Source organism: Brachionichthys hirsutus, chromosome 17 (genome assembly GCF_040956055.1).
Source record: "Brachionichthys hirsutus isolate HB-005 chromosome 17, CSIRO-AGI_Bhir_v1, whole genome shotgun sequence".
Classification (NCBI taxonomy): domain Eukaryota; kingdom Metazoa; phylum Chordata; class Actinopteri; order Lophiiformes; family Brachionichthyidae; genus Brachionichthys; species Brachionichthys hirsutus.
This window is the reverse complement of record NC_090913.1, coordinates 12,102,247-12,120,801: the sequence shown is the minus strand read 5'-3', so window position 1 is coordinate 12,120,801 and position 18,555 is coordinate 12,102,247. Positions and strand designations below refer to the sequence as shown.

The window sequence follows — 18,555 nt, the reverse complement described above, 5'->3', positions numbered from 1 at the left end:
TTAGGGGTTTAGTGTTAGGGTTAGTTTTTTAGGTTTAGGATGCATAGGAATCCGTTACGTGATCAGGATTTGATGGACCCTGATCCTCCTGGACAGATAACTGGATTGAAGGGACATTTTTTCTCCTCCTGATTACATTTCCTGAACTTGGACTTTTTTTTTTCTCATCAGAAGCTGACCTTCTGAACTCTGTCCCAACCCAGTCACTGCCGCAGACAAAATATGATTTGCTCGGCTTACCGTGATCCAGGAGAGCAGATTTTGAAACCTCCCGGCAGCCTCTTGTCTTTGTCGTGTTTCACTGTGAACTCTTTGTCCCCGTCCTCTGATGGACACACTCTCCTCTGCCTCCTCCACTGCTTCATCATCGACCTTCGGTTCTGACTGTAACAAGGTGTCAATCGCAGTCATACTGATGATCGCGCCATCGCCATGGAGACGTCAGTGTCATTCCAATACTGTTTCCCCCCAATATACTCAGAATGATGGAAATGTTAACGACCACTGTGTCATCAGAATGCTGACGACCTTGGTGATGATGATTGCTGCTAGAGATGTTCTGCCTCTGCAGCATGGACGCCTGCACAGATCAACAGCACCCCCTTGTGGCGAGGACCAAAGAGTAAATCTGGGAGGGGATTGGATCCATCCCTCCAGGGTGACCTCCAGGGTGACCTCCAACGTCGTCATCTGGAACCGAGACCAACAGAAAGCAGACATGTTTTGAGTCATCATCGACTTCTCTCATCAGAAACACCTGATGACGCCTCACCAATCCGTACACACACACACACACACACACACACAGCACAGAACTCCGGGGCTCCGTGCATCAGCTGACTGCAGTACCTGATTGTGTCCAGCGGGTGGCAGCACCTCATGTTTGCAGCAGCTGGGCTGCATGAAGATCTAAATTCAACACTAACTACTATAAGAACACGAATATAAGAACACCACTTTGTTATAACAAAGAGGGTGGGGTGGGGGGGGATTCATCATCACAACATGCACGGAGAAAGAAAAAGATAAATCGGCACAAGGTCAGTTTTTCCCCAGAATTTGATTTGATTTCGTTGAAACAGGTGAACGTTGGACCTTTGCAGAAGGTTTTCAGCCTCGTCTCTGGTCACGTGACACATTTGTTATAGATTAGATTATCCAGAAACGAAATTAAAACGCAAAATGAAATTTCCTTCCACATCCACATCCACCCCCCCCCCCCCACCTTTGGCTAATGTGGCTAGTTTGCAGGCTAACATGACTTTGGCTGTAATTACATTCATTTAGAGCCTGATTAGATGCAGAGAAGACAAATGTCTTCTTTCCATTTTGCATGAAGTGGTGACGAAATGAGGGCGAGCAGACACCAACATGGACTTTATCGTTGTTTAATCATTCAATAATAGACTTAATAATGTTAATAATGCGCGCGCTTCCTTTACGCGGCGCTCCACGCAGCGAACGCACCGCCTCGGAGCGGCTGATTTCCTGCAGGGAAGAGTGAATGAAAGAAAGACGCGTGGATGAAATGTGAATGTAGAGAGAGAGCGAGGCAGAGAGGAAGGAGGAGAGAATTGTCCTCCGGAGTAACATTTAACACCAATAAGTGTGCGTGAGGAGAAAGACTCGGCCTTTATTGGTTTTCCCATTAAAAGTAAAAATATTCCACATTACTTCACCAATCCCGGGAATTTTAAACTTTATTTATTATTGTACCGACATTAATAATTGAATGTTAGAACGAGCTCCTAATGCATGTGGACTCAAACAAACAAAACTCAAAATGTGAAGCTGTTATATTAGTTTAGTAAATGAAATGTGTGAGCCGTCAATCGATCAGTCAGCACTCCGACGTGAGAAAACTCAACGTCTCTCCCCTTCCGTCAGGCCTCCGTGTTGTAAACAGAAAAGTCAGAAGCCAGGGTCACGTATAGTTGCCATGGAAACTGGTTAACAGGCCTGTTGACTTTGGCCTGTTGACCTCTGCTCTCCTGGATCATCAGCTGGACGTCCTCGTCATCCAGGACCCGGATGAGGTCGCCCTCCGGGTCGCGGTAGTTCAGGGCGACGTCACTCACCTTGAAGACGTCCCTGAACACAGAAAGAGATATTTCTGAGCATTTTCAATCCTACATTTAAATGTTTTTCTTCTAATGAATAATAATCACAGCAAGCGGCTGGTTCAGAGTGAGGACAGATATTTAGAACCGGTTCTACCGCCGAAGGAAGCGACTGTGAACCCGACCAACCGTCTGACTGCAGGCAACCCATCCGGCGGCCCGGAATGGAAGGCCCGCTGGTCCTGAACGGACCTCAGAATGTTCCCGACTCCCGCTGCTGCAGGAAAATGAAACCGACTCCCAGGAACCCGTCGCCACGACAACATCACGGCTCAGCTGCAGCATCCAACACAGAGCCGTGAGCCGCAGCTGTGATTATAGTTCAACATGTCTTCCTCCTTTCCTCCCGTACCTGCTCCTCACACCTTCACCTCCCTCTCCTCCCCCGTTATCATTATCCTCCATTAAAGCCCAGGGTCTCCTCCATCGTACCCCCGGCCACCATACTGAATGCAGAAAAACCAATAATGAGAAGATAAGCGGGAGAAATGAACTGATTAAGATTTGGGAGGGCTAATCACCTCGGAGCTCACCTATCTAAACGACCGGATAATGAGCGATGGAGAGGCAGAATGAAAGAATCAAAGACGAGGAAGAACAGATATGATAGTGTAATGAGCATCCGGTGATGATGGCGCCGTGGGAGTGGGGTGGGGTGGGGTGGGGGGGCGAGAGGGCCTGCAGGATTTAATTAGACAAATGGTGATGATTGGCAAATGGGCAATTTCCAAGTTTGCAGCGCAAGATGGTAAAACGTGGCGTCCCTCAGGGCATACTGTCGAGTGCGCGCCACTTGTTTCATCTGGAATTAAACCCGACTGAAGCACGACTCGGGGAAGATGTGAGAACATTTGTGATTCAAAATTTTTAAAGTCTAATTTACCGAGATGGCTTTAAAGACGTAACGAAGCCGAGGTCAAACGGAATCTGCCACACGTCTCACGTCCAGCCCTCATCAATCAGACGTTTCGGGTCCATTATCACATTCTTTGGAAGGTGTTGGAAGTCACTCGAGGTTGAACGCAACAATTCTCGGCTTCCCAGCCGCCTCTTCACACCCATTTCTCTCATCACGTTTTTTCACATGGGTGAAAATGAGGTTTCAACATTTTCAATGTTCAATTTGATTTTAGAAAAACGTTTGCAAAGTAGCTGACCTTTAGCTCCGCTACTTTTCAAGGTTCCTTCAGCTCATTGTCGACTAGGATGCAGGATGAAGACGTGTTTTGTGTGATTCGCTTCGACACAGAAATAAAATAAAAGTTTGTTTTTTTACGCGTTCCCCTGCCTACAAAATAAGAGCACCAGATATTATTGTGGGGCTGCTGCTAAGCTGGACTCGCTTTAACCTAGGAAAAAGCATATATAACATATCACAATCATCCAAAAAGAATTTCCAGAAGTCCAACTAAGGCTCCGCGACCCTGGTCGTGTACCTGGTGAGCGAACGCAGGAGCTCCAGGGACGGTCCGTGGTGCATTTTGACCCGGACCACATCCAGCAACATCAACGGACCTTTTTTCATGACGTTTGCCCGTTTTCAGATGATAAATAGCACCAGAGGAAAGTTTTTAATATTTCGTGGTCACCTTTTGTTATTTCTGACCCTGGTCCCGATGAAGAAACGTGGCTTCAATTAGAGAAAGGTCATCATTTGGTAAACCTACCTCATGCGGGACAGTAGCTCCCTGTATGTTGGCTGAATAGTGAGGTCTTCTTGAACACAAACATCTCTGGAAGAAAGAACACGCAGTCATCAGCGTAGGTATAAACCCCGACAACAGAAACGATCGAATCTGAGGTCTGGAATCATTCAGAACTTTATCGTCCCGACCTGGTATCGACTCCGGACGGGCTGAGCAGGAGGCAGCGCAGGCAACTGTAGGTGTGGCCTTGACACTCGCCTTCTGCGTCATCATCTGGGAGGGGCTTAATGATCTTCACAAAGGATTGTGGGAAAATACCCGTCTGATTGTTCACCGTTCCCTGGAACGAGGGGGAAGAGAAGGAAGAGAAGCAATTATGATAGACAGGAAATGGGTCCCAGAGGGAGGAGGGACCGATGATGAGACGGGTTGGTGATGGACCAGCAGCTAGAGAGGCGTTCTAATTATCCCGTTCATGATAGCCGCCTGATGTTACAGCCAAACAGGCTTCTCTCGAGATCCCGTCCTTGTGTGTGTCCTTGTGAACACGCACACGCACACACGCACTGTCTCGTGTCCACTAAAGGAAAGCGGAGGACCCCCGTCCAAAGCGTCATCCTCGGCTGCCGCCATTTATTTCGCTGCATTATTGACTCTACTCTCACGCCACATTGTGAATCTTCAGGAAAGTGACATTGTTACGAGCCGATGACCTCATCAGAAGCAGTCGCCCGGCTGATGATGTCATACAGCAGCGGCGAGGCCGAGACGCAGGAACTACAAGTTGGGCTTGTGTCCGTATACTTTTGGACATGTCGGGAGAGGAGAGGAACAAGTCGTTCCCCCTTTCCTTCTTTTACTCTCCCTTCTTCCTCCACTCTTCTTTCTCTTCCGTCCTGCTCGAGAAGCCTCCGTCTCTCTTTCTCGCCTTTTGTCTCCTCTCCCCCTCCACCTTGTCTTTATCTCTCCCATCACCACTCATCCATCTCTCAGCCCCCTCCCTCTCTCTCTCGCTCCGTTTCCATCTCTCCGTTCTTACCTCTAGCCAGTCTGCGTTGACTCGTTGCAGCAGGAAGATCACCTCTCCCTTCTTCAGCTTCAACTCCGCTTTACCGTTGCCTCGGAAGTCAAACATCGCCTGGGACACACACACGCACACACGCACACACACACACACACAGATCAGCGAGAAGGGAGAGGAAGGAGAGAGGAGAAGGGAGAGACGGACGCATCACCACGAAGAGATCAGACGGACAGGTAAGACTGCTGATGTTTAAAAGAGAGAGAGGATGGAGCGACGCAAAGTTCGGATCCGTGCGAAACGAGAGGAGGGAGCGAGATGAAGAGCGAAGGGATGCCGTCTGAAAAAGTTTAGTGATGAAGAGGTTTGATGGCTGCTGTTGTTGAGGAATCGATCATTTCCTGTGATCGATTGGCCACCTGTCGGATTTGTTTTCGTATCGGAGTCACGATCAGGAAGCGCTTTGGAGAATATTAACACGGCGTCATCGGCGAGCGCCTCAAGCGTGGTCAAACCGGCCAGAGGGTCGACGCAGACGGTCAGCTGATCAGGAGCAGACGGCAAACAGCCGTCCATCCTCCAGGGAAGAAAGAGCATCGGGTAGCAGCTGGAAGAGGAAGGAAGGAAGGGAGGAAGGAAGTGACACGAAAGGGAAGAAAGAGCATCTGGTAGCAGCTGGAAGAGGAAGGAAGGAAGGGAAGGAAGGAAGTGACACAAAAGTGAAGAAAGAGCATTGGGTAGCAGCTGGAAGAGGAAGGAAGGAAGGGAGGAAGGAAGTGACACGAAAGGGAAGAAAGAGCATCTGGTAGCAGCTGGAAGAGGAAGGAAGGAAGGAAGGGAGGAAGTAAGTGACACGAAAGGGAAGAAAGAGCATCTGGTAGCAGCTGGAAGAGGAAGGAAGGAAAGGAAGGAAGGAAGTGACACAAAAGTGAAGAAAGAGCATCCGGTAGCAGCTGGAAGAGGAAGGAAGGAAAGGAAGGGAGGAAGGGAGGAAGGAAGTGACATGAAAGGGAGGAAAGAGCATCTGGTAGCAGCTGGAAGAGGAAGGAAGGAAAGGAAAGAAGGAAGGAAGGAAGAGACGCAAAAGGGAAGAAAGAGAGCAAGATATGAAAAAAGAGAGAAAATGATTGAAAGAAATATTAAGGAAGAAAAGATTGCAAGAAGGAAAGAAGCGTAATCACAGTGAACTGGGATAATGGGAGAGAATTACAGCTCCGGCAGGAGAGCAATCAACGAGACGGTTAAACTAAGGGAGCAGGAAAATCAGGCGAGTACAGAGAGACCAAAAAACGAGGAGCAGTTAAAGCAGTGGGAGGGAGGTGAAGAAGAGGAGGAGGAGGAGGAGGAGGCACAAAAAGTGAAAGTTAACGGCGATGCGGGGGGCTGATGGAGCGATGATGATCCTGATCACACGCTGATTTCCGTTTGGATTTGAGGAGCGGCACGTCTGAACCTCCAGAATGAATATTGATTTAAATAATCAATTAAATAACATGTATTTAATTAGGCAGGAATAAATGTTAAGATTACAGTTTAAAGTGTGTCTGCAATGAAGGACGATGTGGGGTGTGTGTGTGTGTGTGTGTGTGTGTGTGCGTGTGTGTGTGTGCACGTGCGCGTGTGCCTACAGGTTGATGGCAGATTAATGAACCTGGGGAGCGAGGGAGCTGCATGGATTAACAATCCGCTGAGATTACGCTGACCCTGAGGTCTTATCACGTGAAAGGACAGAAAACGTCTGTCGCCATTTAGAGCCACGCCCCCCCCCCCGAGATTCAGCCGCGCCCCCGAGACGCCAGAATTAGACTCGCGCCGGCCCCGCCCGAATGTTCAAACCTCATCTCGTTACGGAGGTGAAGACGAGAGTTCACGTCTTTCTCTCCTTTGCGCGAGATGAAAGAGCATTTTCTGTCCGGTGACCCACTTCCTGCAGGGTCAGTGGACGACACGCGCAGGTTGTTGGTTCCAATACAGTCACAACTTGGGTTGAGAAATGTCATGTTGTCCCCCAACCCTGAACCCTAACGGACGACCAGCGGAGAGTGGGAAACCTGTAAACGTGGCGCGGCGCGTTGGTGAGCAAGGCAGCGATCTAGCAACGACTCTTATTGTGCTTCCTGAGAATTCCTAATTAGCTGCTAGACATGGTTCACCAGCTGGTCACTACGCCTGTGAGCAGAGCCTGGAGGGCAGGCCGCAGCCGGTCCAGCGTTAGCATGGCGGCGAGCCGCGTTAGCATGGCGGCGAGCCGCGTTAGCATGGCGGCGAGCCGCGAGCACGATCCCGTTTAGATTCTGAATCTTTTCTTGCATTCTTGCCTCTGCATTATAATCGCTCCCGAAAGCTCGCAGCGCAGCGACCAAACACGATTACTCATCCCGGCGCAACAGTTAGTGGAGTGGAACAGAGTGTCGCGGCGTAAACACGCTAAGATGCGCCCTCCAACGTTTGGATGGCGCTTAAGTCACTTCACCGCATTCTGAAAAACAGAAGAGCACGGAGCGGCGCTCGCTTCTCTCTGGGAGGAGGAGAGAGAGAGCGAGCTAAAATAAACGGTGAGTAGGCCGAGTGCTTCGTGAGAGGAGCCCACCGATGTTTTAACTTTGTGTGGGAGGGGGGGGGGGGGCGGGGGGGTGAACTGGAGCTGCTGCTCTTCATTTGGCAACGAACCACAACTGGAATGTTCTGCAGGGAGGCGATGCCCACGTGCACCAAACACACAACCTGCAGCACGCCATTAGAACCAACGCCCTTCTCTCTGCAGAGGTTAAAGCTGTCCGAGGCTACACGCTCTGACAGCGCCGCCTACAGGGGTGCAGGCGGTCGTCCATAATGAACCAGCAGGAGCTCCCCACAAACCCGTCTGCAGGGAGGAACGAGATCAGAGCCCGGAAAAAACATTCCCGACTGTTCGGCTGCGAGAAAGGAAAGGAAAGGAAAGGAAAGGAAAGGAAAGGAAAGGAAAGGGAGGACAAACCTAAGAGACGAAACAAGGAACGGATGAGGCTGATAAAAAGGAAGGAAGTCAGGTGGGATGGCGATGGCAGGATCGTACCTCAGCCCTGGGGGAGGAGAAGAGGTCCATTTTGGGTTTGACGGACTTCCTGAAAGACAAAGAGCGAGAAGACGAATGTCCTGGTTTCCTGTGAAGCGTCCCGCCGAGGAAGAGGCCGGCTGCAGAGGAAGTGATGAAGCTGCAGCTTTGCATCATTTCCCGTTGAGAGATTACAACTTCACCACATCTCCTGCTGGCGTAACCCGACACCGGGAAAATGGGCCAATCAGAAGCCAGAGAAGCCGTTACAAATGAGGAAGCGGTCCGGAGACGTCTCAACACCCAGTTTTGCATCTTTTCCTTCCGTCGCTACGTAATCAGCTTTAATCTGGCCGATCGTCCGCCAATCAATAAACAGCCGTTATTAAGCTAATCACAAATATATAGAAAACTTGGTGGAGTTTTTTTATTTCATCTTTCAGCGTCTTTAAAGTCTGAAAGTCGTTTGGGAGGCCGAACTGAGAGGAACACGTTTATTCCTTTCATCAGCAGCCTGCCTTCAAAGGCGACCTCAACCCCGTCTGTTTTCAAAACTGGATTCCATTTCCTGCCGGTGGGAGGGGCTTACACTTTGCGCGTGGGTGGGCGGAGTCGCCTCAGGGCTCGCGGTTGGTGCTGGCTGTCCTGATCCGTCTGGTAGAAAAACATCCTGAGAGCTTCGTCCAGCAAAAACCAGGTCGGCAGGCCGAGCAAGCCCTGCAGCGGAGGAGAGGAGGGGAGAACGAGGGATGAAAAGAGGGCGGACGGCACGGGAGGGACGAAAGGGTGACGCAAGGACAGGTAGCGAGGCAGCGATTGAGAAAAAGGTGGAGAGATGAGCTGGCATGAATGGAGAGAGGGAGCGAGAGAGAGGACGTTAGATGGATGAAGAGAAGAGGCCGGAGAGAGAGAGAGAGAGAGAAAGAGAGAGAGAGCAGGAAAACTGAGAAACACGTAGGCTGCAGGGCAAAAAACAAAAAGAGCGAAGCAGAAAAGAGAAGTGAGTGAGTGGGAGAAAGAGAAAGAGAAAGAGGAAGAGGAAGAGCGGTGGAGGAGCAGGTACGCCTACACCTGGAGCTCCGACCCGGTCAGCGCCGGCCCACCGAGCTGCAGAGAACACACAACCACCTGGTGGCGCTACCTTCATGTAGGTGTTGAGCTCAGGGATCCGGCCCTCCGCGATCTCCCTCTTGTTGCCGATGAAGACCTTCCCTAAGGAGGAAGAGTGGCGACAGTTAAACGAGGTGCAGGGATGAAGTCGGCCGGGGCCAGATGTGGAGCCAGGTGTGGAGCCGCCCATCGGGCCAGATGTGGAGCTGCCCATCGGGCCAGGTGTGAAGCCAGATGTGGAGCCGCCCCTCCTACCCGTCACCACCTGAAGCAGCTTTTCCCATTGATTAAACGTTCATAGATCTGATCCGCTTCCACTGGACCCAACGGACGGACTCTCTTGTCCGTGTTTTCGCTCCCTCCCGTCTCTCACATTCCCTCCCCATCCCGATGACATCCTGACATTCCAATTACAGCCGTCACATCTGAGATTATCCCGCAGCCTCGGGGGGGGGGGTGCTAAATCAGTTTGTAGAGAAGTAGAACTTCCCGATATAGAAAGCAGAAACGAGACGCTGCTCTAAAATCAGGAAGCTGCAGCGTCCCAGAACGTCACGAAGGCGGAGCGTGAATCCGAATCCGAATCCGAATCTGACCGACGGTGACATCGAGTCTCTTCTATTTCCATTATTTCATCTGCAAACTTTCCATTTACGAGACGGAAGCTCAGGATGCTAATTAGCCTAGCCTCGCAGCTGGAAGCTTCTCTGCCCCCCCCACGGACCCGTTTTTTTTTATCCACGTCTTCTTCGTGGTAAATCCTGAACCGCCCACTCGTCTGAGCAGGTGGGAACGAAGCCGGTGACTCACGGGGAACCTCATCCTGCTGGGCAGACGGCGTTTACAGTAAACAACTATGGGAGGAGGAGCCGGAGTGGATTCTGGTGGAGGCGTGGCCTCTGCTGAGCGCCAGGCCACGCCTCACGCTGCAGGTGTGTCAGTAAAACATTAGCCGCTGCACAACCAGTGTCCAAGTCTGGATCACCCAGATAGGAGTGTAACCATAGCAACGCTCAGGAATGAGAACGCCTCCGGGCTGGATCAACCTGCAAGTTACCGGTTAACGGAGTGAGAGCCGCCCCCCCCCCCCCCCCCCACACACACACACCTACACACACCCACACACCCACACACACACCTACACACACACCCACACACCCACACACACCCACACACACACCTACACACACCTACACACACACACACACACACACACCTACACCCCCCCCCACACACACACACACCTACACACACCTACACCCCCCCCCACACACACACACACCTACACACACCTACACACACACACCTACACACACACACACACACACCTACACACACACGCACCTACACACACACCTACACACACACACACACACACACACCTACACACACACACACACACACCTACACACACACCTACACACACCTACACACACATACACACACACACACACACCTACACACACCTACACACATACACACACACACACACACACACACACACGACTGTGAATGTTAATGACAATTTCAAAGTGATCCAGAAAAGCCGCAGACATAGCTGGAATACTCCGCAGCTCTACAAACTATGTGAAACCCGACACCGCCCGGACACTCACCTGGCAGGGCGGGCAGGACGCAGGTGTTGGGCCCCGGCTTCTCCGGCTCCTCCGGAGCGTACCTGGCCGCCAGGCTCTCGTGGAGGCTGAAGAACTGTCTGTACCTCCTGTAGATGAAGTACTTGCTCCCTCCTTTGGTCTTCACCTCGATCACAAACCTCTGCAGGGGAGAAAACGGAAGTGGAAAACGCTCGCCCGTATTCTCTTTTTCTGCTTTTCTCTGCCACTTACGAAGTAGTCGATGAAACCTTTCTTCTCCTCGGTGTCGGCGACGGTGGCGCTGACGGCGACGTTGTGAGGCAGCTGCTCAAAGTCACTGATAAAAGAGATGAAAGAGATAAAAAGAAATCAATGAAAGACATAAAAGCATCCCAAAGATGTGTAGAAATTATTCTCCTCTCTGGAAGGATCATTTTAAATTCAGCAGAATGTCAAACTGGAGGCAGAGACAAGCTGTGACGTCACGCGCTCACCTTTCGTCCCGTAGCTGCTGCAGCGCCATCACGTTGATGCCGGCGTTTGGCGGAGCGACTTTGAACCGGAGCAGGACGCCGCTTCTCGGAGGAGGCGCCGACTGTCAAACCGCTGAAGTGCGCGAACAGGAAGAGCGACTTCCCTAAAAGAAGCGCACGGTGCGTGAAATCGGTGCCTCTGAGGCGCGGAACGACGCGAGGGGCGGGGCGAAGGGGGCAGAGGCGTGATGAAGCGCAACCTGACAGGTGATGAAGAGGAGGAGAGTAAGCAAGATGAAAACATCCTCCTCTTCCTCCTCCTCGGAAGGATTAAATTAAAATCATTTCCAAACTTTTAATGTGCAGATTGGAATAATTCACCGATTTGCGGGTCTAAATTTGTTTTTTTTAAACTCTGAATTAGATTACCCCCCCCCCCCCCCCCCCCCCCCTACCGGAACACACCTGCTGCTCATTAGCACACAAAGTGATTATTAGCGTTGATTGCTCTCCTTTCTGTTGCTGTTGACAACCGCAGGTAAATGAAGGTGTGAGCAGGTGATTGGTGGAATTAATCTGGGGGGTGGGGGCATTGTTGATGGAAAATCTGGGGGTCCTTAAATTTAATGTAATTAAAGTTTAGAGCAGCAGATGTCAGCAAAGTGTGAGAGATGGAACTATTGATTAATCAAATGTTGGATCAATCAGCTCAGGTTCACACACACACACACACGCACACACACACACACACACACACACACACACACACACACACACACACACACACACACACACCACTTATAGGTTGAGTCACTCATGATGGGAAACTCCTCGTCTGATAAGTGAATCATGCAGGTGTGTGTGTGTGTGCGTGTGTGTGTGTGTGTGTGTGTGTGTGTGTGTGTGTGTGTAACTGCAGAAACGTTTACCAAGGGCGTGCTCGTCTTCAAGGTCGGCAGAGGTCATCTGACCTGGTAATGAGTAACTAACTAGTAACAGATTACTGTGGCTGACATGTAGAGTCAGAAAGGGTTCGCTGACCGACAAACCCAATGAACACAGGGCTGGTTGCCATGGAGACATCGTACAGGAACAAGAACCAAAACAAGTTGAAAGACACTAAAACGCTCTGTGAAGGTCTTGCTGTGTCCTCCCTTCCATTCTCCACCTTCACGTTCCTCTCCTCTCTTCACTCATCCCTTCATTCAGGTGAAACAGCTCAGTGGGAATTAAGATGCGTTCAGGGACCGGAATGAGCTACACCCCCCCCCCCCCCCCCCCCCCCCCAGCTCAGTGGGATTTAAGATGCGTTCAGGGACCGGAATGAGCTACAGAAAAAAGGAAAACAGCTCAGCGGGAATTAAGATGCGTTCAGGGACCGGAATGAGCTACAGAAAAAAGGAAAACAGCTCAGCGGGAATTAAGATGCGTTCAGGGACCGGAATGAGCTACAGAAAAAAGGAAAACAGCTCAGTGGGATTTAAGATGCGTTCAGGGACCGGAATGAGCTACAGAAAAAAGGAAAACGGCTCAGTGGGAATTAAGATGCGTTCAGGGACCGGAATGAGCTACAGAAAAAAGGAAAACGGCTCAGTGGGAATTAAGATGCGTTCAGGGACCGGAATGAGCTACAGAAAAAGGAAAACAGCTCAGCGGGAATTAAGATGCGTTCAGGGACCGGAATGAGCTACAGAAAAAAGGAAAACAGCTCAGTGGGATTTAAGATGCGTTCAGGGACCGGAATGAGCTACAGAAAAAAGGAAAACGGCTCAGTGGGAATTAAGATGCGTTCAGGGACCGGAATGAGCTACACCCCCCCCCCCCCCCAGCTCAGTGGGATTTAAGATGCGTTCAGGGACCGGAATGAGCTACAGAAAAAACAGTTACTGTTTCTATGTGCGTGAAATCGTTTTGTTTATTGCCTAAAACTATTCAACCAGAGTGAAACACGATGAATGTTTTGTGCATCACCGAAGCGCTTTGGCGTAAACCTTCCGATGAAGGAAATCCATCCCGGATGTGGACCTTTTATATTTTATATATGGGACTCTCTTATCGATCAGTGATCAATCAAAGGCGCTGGCTTGATGGCCGTCCTTCAGGCCCATTTATTTTTAGAGTAGATATTTTTAAGATTTGTTTTAATAGATTCGATTTGATCAATAATACACTTGCAGTGATCTTACGGTATTGACTCTTGTATTGATCTGTATTTATAGCACGTTCACGTTCACTCTCCGCCGAAAGCCTGTCAGGGGGGGGGGGGGGTGAACCGGAACGTTATCGATCAGACAGCTTCAGTAAGGCGTTCAGATCCAGAGCTCGCTACCGACACCTGCTGGCGGCTGCCCGGTACTGTGTGACGGTTCACGGAGCTGCTGATACGCACGGTGGGAATAATCTGAGGACGGAACGGTGCGTGAAGCTTCCGGAACATCTTCAGCCCGGCATGGAGTGTAATATAATTAATAACCGCATTTAAGATCAAAAGTCTTTGCAATCTTTGCACTTTGCTTTTATCGACCTTTTGCGTAGAACACCAACTCTCTCGGACTCTGAAATGATAAAACATTCATTATTATCGGCGCTTAAACCTCTGAATAACGCATAAAGTCGCCCACCGCGGCCCGAGCGCGTCTAAATTCCAGCCAGAATGGAAGCAGGCAGCAGCTCGAGCCTCGCTCAGGTCATTCTGAAGATGACCTCTGACCTCTGACCTTCACCGTTCCTCTCCTCCCCGTCTCCAGCAGGCCAACGATGGCGATGAGCGACCTGTTGAAAGGCGAGGACATCAAGCGAGCCCTCGAAGCCTTCGCAGGTTTGCAGCCAGTCGATCGACACGTTTCAAACGCAGCAGTGTGCAGAGGTCGGGGGAGGGGCTTGACGATTGTTCCGCGGCGGCTCTTTGCAGCGGAGGAATTCGACCCTAAGCGGTTCTTTGAGATGGTGGGGATGAAGGCCATGTCAGCGGAGAACGTCAAGGAGGTGTTCCAGGCGCTGGACGTGGACGGCAGCGGCTTCATCGAGGAGGAGGAGCTCAAGTGAGGAAAAACGCCAGCCAGCTAGCATCCATGTCCGCTAACGGCGTCCTGCGCTCCTCCTCCTCCTCCGCGCCTCCTTTTGTGTTTCAGGTTCGTCCTGAAGGGTTTTGCCGAAGAGGCCAGAAATCTGACGGACGCCGAGACGAAAGCCTTCCTCCTCGCCGCGGACAAAGACGGAGACGGCAAGATCGGCATCGACGGTGAGGGGCGGGGCTGGAGGCGGGGCTGGAGGCCGGACGCCGCTTCAGGCCTTCCGGGTCTTTTCATGTCGTGTTTCTCTTTGCAGAATTCGAGATCTTGGTGCACGAGTAGGCCGCGGCCGACCGCCCCGCTAACTCTTCCTCGTCCTCTTCATCCCTGCGTTCGTACTTTACCGCCTGGCGTCACACGAGGAGTTACGATGAAGAGGAGCACGAAGCATCTCTACATCTAGTCACACCTGCTGTAGGAGGCGTGGACGTCATGATGTCGTCTCCTCTGCCTGACTGGCTTTACTTGTTTCTTACCAGTAACCCTCTCCTCCTCCTCCTCCTCCTCCTCCTCCTCCTCCTCCTCCTCCTCTCTAGTAGATCATATAAGGAGAAACAGGCGATAATAAAGAGCAACACGCCTGTCTCTTTACTTATTGTTACTCACCACATTCAACTCACACAGCAACAAGCCGGCGAAGAGGATTACAACCGGGGCGATCAATCAACCGATACAACCCAGATCCCAGGCTACATGCTAAGCTAATAGCTGCAGACAGAAACGAGGGCTTCTGGAATAAGAAAGAATAACTCTATCGACATTAAAAACTTCACAAGCTGCTTCTGATGCGAGACGTCCTCCAGCAGCGTTTAGACCCCGCCCCTCCAAACCTATAGCTGCACCTCCCACCTCCGTATCCCGACCGGGACTCAGAACCCGGATCAGAGGACCCGAGGGGAAGACCTGTCGTTGGTCTTCGTGGGGCGGAGCTTGACGGTGGCGAACGGGTTGGTGCCTCTGCAACGAAACGTAAACGCAGCGCCTCACGGTGCGAATCGAAGACGTCCTCCGTAAAGCTGATAAAAAAGTGAACGTTACCTGGGAAACAGCGGGTTGTCGGGCGTCCCGTGGGGGGAGAGTCCCTGAAAGAGATTGTATTAGTAAAGCTGGGGGGGGGCATCGGGATTGAACCCAGTCCTCCGGTACCTGGCCATCAGGCGCCGAGTCACACTTCCTGACGGGAAGGGGAGAGATCGGTCGGAAATCTGTCGAGCCCCTTCTGAGACTCGGGGGAGGAGGAGGAGGAGGAGGAGGAGGGGGCTGGTGTTCACTGGAACTCTTCTTCTCCGGGACTGGAGAGACCGGCCGGACGTCTACGGAGAACCTGCGATCGGGCGTGGCCGGCGGCGGGACATCTCCATGGCTCCTGCTCTCTAATTGGTCGGTGATTGAGTCCGTCGGGTCCGGCAGATTGTTCCGACTGTGGCTTCTTAGAAAAACACAAAGATCACACGTGGAGAACCAAACTAAAGTCCCGCCTGCTGCGTCCGGGTCGGCGTGAGACCGTTCACTACAGCGGGGGCAGGAAGTGCAGGCCGTAGCCTAGACGACGGTCGATAGCGCCGCCTACCCCGCCGCTAGGGCGCTGGAGAACTCCTCCTCGGGGGCCACGTAGGCAGCCGGGAACCAGCCCTGACTGGAGGAGGTGAGACAGGTCCGGGTTAGCGGCGCGGCTCAAGCTGAACCCTACCAGAACACGCCCCCTGCACACGCATGCCCCCCCCACCGCAGGCTGGCCTCCGCGCGCCCGTACAGCCAGCCGTTGCGTGGCTCCAGCACCAGAACGGTCACCGCCTCTCCTCTGGTGAAAGGTAGAAGCTTCGGGTTGGAGGAGGACGGGTGGGACACCAGGGCTCTCAGGGGTCTCCCCCCGCCCAGGCCCAGAGACTCCCCCACCGAGCTGGAGCGGGAGCGGCTGGGGAGGGGGGAGGGAGCTGGAGGAAGGAGAGGGAGTTCTTTTAAGTGATGCCGGACAGCGATTGGGCGACACTGGCGTCCACCTCCGACCTCTAGAGGGCACTCTGCCCAGGGCCTGCTGCTCCCTCCGGGCCCAGGACATGTCCTCGTCTCTGGCGACCGTCTGGAGCAGGGCGCCGACGGAACCTCGCAGCTGCTCAGAAACAACAACAACAACAGCTCGGGTGAGATAAACAGATTCCTCCAGCGGGCGGCTCTGAGCGCCGCGGGGTCGGCGCTACCTGAGCCTCTTGGTCCAGGTGCGTGGGGGGTCGGGGTCCGGACCCTTTGGTGTCGTTCACCTTCTCCTTCCATCCATCCGCCTTCTGCTGGAGAGACGCGCCCGTCTGAAAGCAGAGCATCGAGACTCGTTTAAAACGTCGTCAACAGCAACAACAGCAACAACAACAACAACAACAACAGCAACAGCAACAACAGCAACAACAACAACAACAACAACAGCAACAGCAACACACCTTGTTTATGAGGAAAAGCAGGGACTGGGTCAGGCCGCAGTGCTTCTCCGCCAGGAACCGGTACCGCCGCTCCTCCTCCTTCAGGATCTCCTGCTGGCTCTGCCTCAGGTACAGCATGTACTGACTGTTCTCCTGAAATCACACACGGGGGGGGGCGCGGGCGCATTAACGGGGACGGACGCGCGGGCGGCGTGCGGGCGTGTCGGCGTGTCGGTGAGGCCACCAGAGAGTCTCTGTAGGATCCTCTCCTGAGCTGCTTCTCCAGGTTCCCGGCCTGGTTCCTCACCTCCAGCTCGTACACCCGGCGGCTCCCCTGCAGCACAGGACACACGACGATGACGATGACGATGACGATGACGATGACGATGACGACGACGCATTCTAAATGAAGCGGCGTGAGGAAGAAGAGCCTCACATCGATGTACTCCTCATCCAGCTTGACGTTCTTCTCCATGGCCTGCAGCACCTCGATCTGGAACCATCGGAACTGCAGCGGGAACACAGACATCGTCCCGGTGAATCCTCCTCCCCCCCCCCCCCGCGTGGTTACGTCCTAAGCGTCTCGTCTAAATGCCCGCAGGTGGGCCGTCCAATCAGGTGGCTTGAATCTTAAACAGCTTCTTAGGTAGCAAAGGATGTCCGTTAGAGATCTGCATGTATTAAAATGGATTCCTAAAGTCTGATATGTGCAGTGGCGGCGCCGGAGCGGCGCGTCACCGACTCAGACGTCAAACTGACTTCCTATTCGTCAGAGCAGAGGGGCTCTGATCAGCGCAACACGCCATTAATCTGCGTCTAACGCCCCAAAGCAAACAGAACAAGCTCCGCCTTCATTCTGGACTGATTGGCAGCAGCGCAGCGTACGGACCGCCCCCTCCATCTCTGCCGTCAGCCTCCTCTGGGTCTCTGAGATCTGGATCAGGACGTCTCCTGTTTCAAGCAGAGACACAGGAAGGGGGTTCAGCGTAAACATCCTGCCACCTGCCCAGGTGGTCGCTCTATGCACCCACTCACCAAGAGATCGAGATGAGAGCGTGTGCAGGGCCTGGTCGCCCATCTTCGCCACGGCGCTGAAGTAGGCCTCGCTGCAGACCGCCAAGGCTGCGGGACGCAGACACAAACAATCAGAGGCCTCGCCTCATCGGCGCCTCCTAAAGGAGCCAATCAGCCGCTCCGTCGCTCTGAGGAACACAGCGCTGACACGTGATAGGGGGACGCTGGTCCAGGAATAGCCCCAGGCCAGTGGGTGTAGGTTTACCTTGTTGCCCTGTGACTGACAGGCTGCTCTGGCGGCGCATCAATGATGCACGACATTTACCGGCGGGACGGAGAACGGCAGGTTTAGAATCTACCCGAGGTCACGATCGTCTGACGTCGTCGCAGGGAACGGATCCGGCAGCTCGCAACCTCAAAATGAACTCACAGAATGAGGCCCGAAACACAGAAGCTGCCTTTGTGGCGCCGCCTGCAGGAGCGTGACGTGAACTCCCGCTCAAACTCAACGCTCTCGGGCGTCCTCGTTCGCTTTGTCTCAGCGGTTTGAGTGAAAAGGTCGTTCCTCTTCGTTCCTGTGATCCAGCTGCAGGAATAAACCTCTAAAAACTGCCTTTATTGTATTGTAAGAAGTCTTTACACTTAAAAAAGGTAAAGTAGAACATTAACTTCATGTTTGGAACACACACACACACACCAGCCGCTCACCTTGGAAAGCTTTGATGTAGCTGTTTCCCAGAGCAACCAGCTTCTGGAGGCCGGGATTGAAGTGTTCCATCAGGTTCTGGGATAACACACACACACACGCACACACACACACACACACACACACACACACACACACTGTTAAAAACATTGAACAATGATGATGTCACAGTTCATCGTTCCCTTTTAAACGGCTCATGTCTGCAGGTCGAACTCACCACGTAGACAGACAGGGTTGATCTGTGGAGCTGGTCGCTGGTGGCTCCAGACATAGCGGCCAATCAGAAGACAGAACGAGCCTCAAAGAAGAAGGAAGCTATGAAGAACCTCAGACTCCTGAGGACGTGAAAGTCAC

At 52.4% G+C, this 18,555-nt stretch overlaps 3 protein-coding genes across 4 annotated transcripts; 1 reads left to right on the top strand and 2 right to left on the bottom strand.

The window, feature by feature from the left end:
* Window positions 1–1,378: 1,378 nt before the first annotated feature.
* Window positions 1,379–13,776, bottom strand: ncf4 (neutrophil cytosolic factor 4). Its single transcript, XM_068751269.1, has 11 exons — window positions 13,717–13,776; window positions 11,021–11,163; window positions 10,779–10,863; window positions 10,548–10,707; window positions 8,963–9,033; window positions 8,411–8,538; window positions 7,843–7,891; window positions 4,806–4,904; window positions 3,955–4,106; window positions 3,788–3,853; window positions 1,379–2,091 (listed from the first exon to the last, which is right to left on the bottom strand). Exons 2-11 carry the CDS (start codon window positions 11,047–11,049, stop codon window positions 1,884–1,886), a joined length of 1,047 nt encoding a protein of 348 aa, XP_068607370.1. The 5' UTR covers window positions 11,050–11,163; window positions 13,717–13,776; the 3' UTR covers window positions 1,379–1,883.
* On the top strand, window positions 12,853–14,516 carry pvalb7 (parvalbumin 7). Of its 2 annotated transcripts, XM_068751271.1 has the most exons (4): window positions 12,853–13,817; window positions 13,911–14,040; window positions 14,131–14,240; window positions 14,327–14,493. In XM_068751271.1, exons 1-4 carry the CDS (start codon window positions 13,757–13,759, stop codon window positions 14,350–14,352), a joined length of 327 nt encoding a protein of 108 aa, XP_068607372.1. In that variant the 5' UTR covers window positions 12,853–13,756; the 3' UTR covers window positions 14,353–14,493. The 2 variants fall into 2 exon arrangements, with proteins under 2 accessions (XP_068607372.1, XP_068607371.1); XM_068751270.1 differs by having other exon boundaries at window positions 14,131–14,516.
* A 375-nt stretch (window positions 14,517–14,891) lies between these two features.
* On the bottom strand, window positions 14,892–18,472 carry baiap2l2b (BAR/IMD domain containing adaptor protein 2 like 2b). The gene is made up of 14 exons (XM_068751268.1): window positions 18,419–18,472; window positions 18,204–18,279; window positions 17,517–17,603; window positions 17,371–17,432; window positions 16,918–16,989; window positions 16,726–16,815; window positions 16,503–16,634; window positions 16,269–16,373; window positions 16,078–16,180; window positions 15,797–16,004; window positions 15,641–15,706; window positions 15,217–15,499; window positions 15,109–15,152; window positions 14,892–15,027 (listed from the first exon to the last, which is right to left on the bottom strand). Exons 1-14 carry the CDS (start codon window positions 18,470–18,472, stop codon window positions 14,952–14,954), a joined length of 1,458 nt encoding a protein of 485 aa, XP_068607369.1. The 3' UTR covers window positions 14,892–14,951.
* Window positions 18,473–18,555: the final 83 nt, after the last annotated feature.

What these genes read in the sequence shown, in the direction of transcription:
- ncf4 (XM_068751269.1), bottom strand. Translation starts at nt 11,049, where the DNA reads ATGGCGCTGCAGCAGCTACGGGACGAAAG. An exon ending in AGCTCAACACCTACATGAAG is followed by an intron (nt 8,539 to 8,962) that starts GTAGCGCCACCA and finishes CCTCCGCTGCAG; the next exon opens with GGCTTGCTCGGCCTGCCGAC. An exon ending in TCAACGCAGACTGGCTAGAG is followed by an intron (nt 4,107 to 4,805) that starts GTAAGAACGGAG and finishes CCCTCGTTCCAG; the next exon opens with GGAACGGTGAACAATCAGAC.
- pvalb7 (XM_068751270.1), top strand. Translation starts at nt 13,757, where the DNA reads ATGGCGATGAGCGACCTGTTGAAAGGCGAGGACATCAAGCGAGCCCTC. An exon ending in AGCCCTCGAAGCCTTCGCAG is followed by an intron (nt 13,818 to 13,910) that starts GTTTGCAGCCAG and finishes GGCTCTTTGCAG; the next exon opens with CGGAGGAATTCGACCCTAAG. An exon ending in ATCGAGGAGGAGGAGCTCAA is followed by an intron (nt 14,041 to 14,130) that starts GTGAGGAAAAAC and finishes TTTGTGTTTCAG; the next exon opens with GTTCGTCCTGAAGGGTTTTG.
- baiap2l2b (XM_068751268.1), bottom strand. Translation starts at nt 18,472, where the DNA reads ATGTCTGGAGCCACCAGCGACCAGCTCCACAGATCAACCCTGTCTGTC. An exon ending in CTACATCAAAGCTTTCCAAG is followed by an intron (nt 17,604 to 18,203) that starts GTGAGCGGCTGG and finishes TGCGTCCCGCAG; the next exon opens with CCTTGGCGGTCTGCAGCGAG. An exon ending in ACTCGGCGCCTGATGGCCAG is followed by an intron (nt 15,153 to 15,216) that starts GTACCGGAGGAC and finishes AATCTCTTTCAG; the next exon opens with GGACTCTCCCCCCACGGGAC.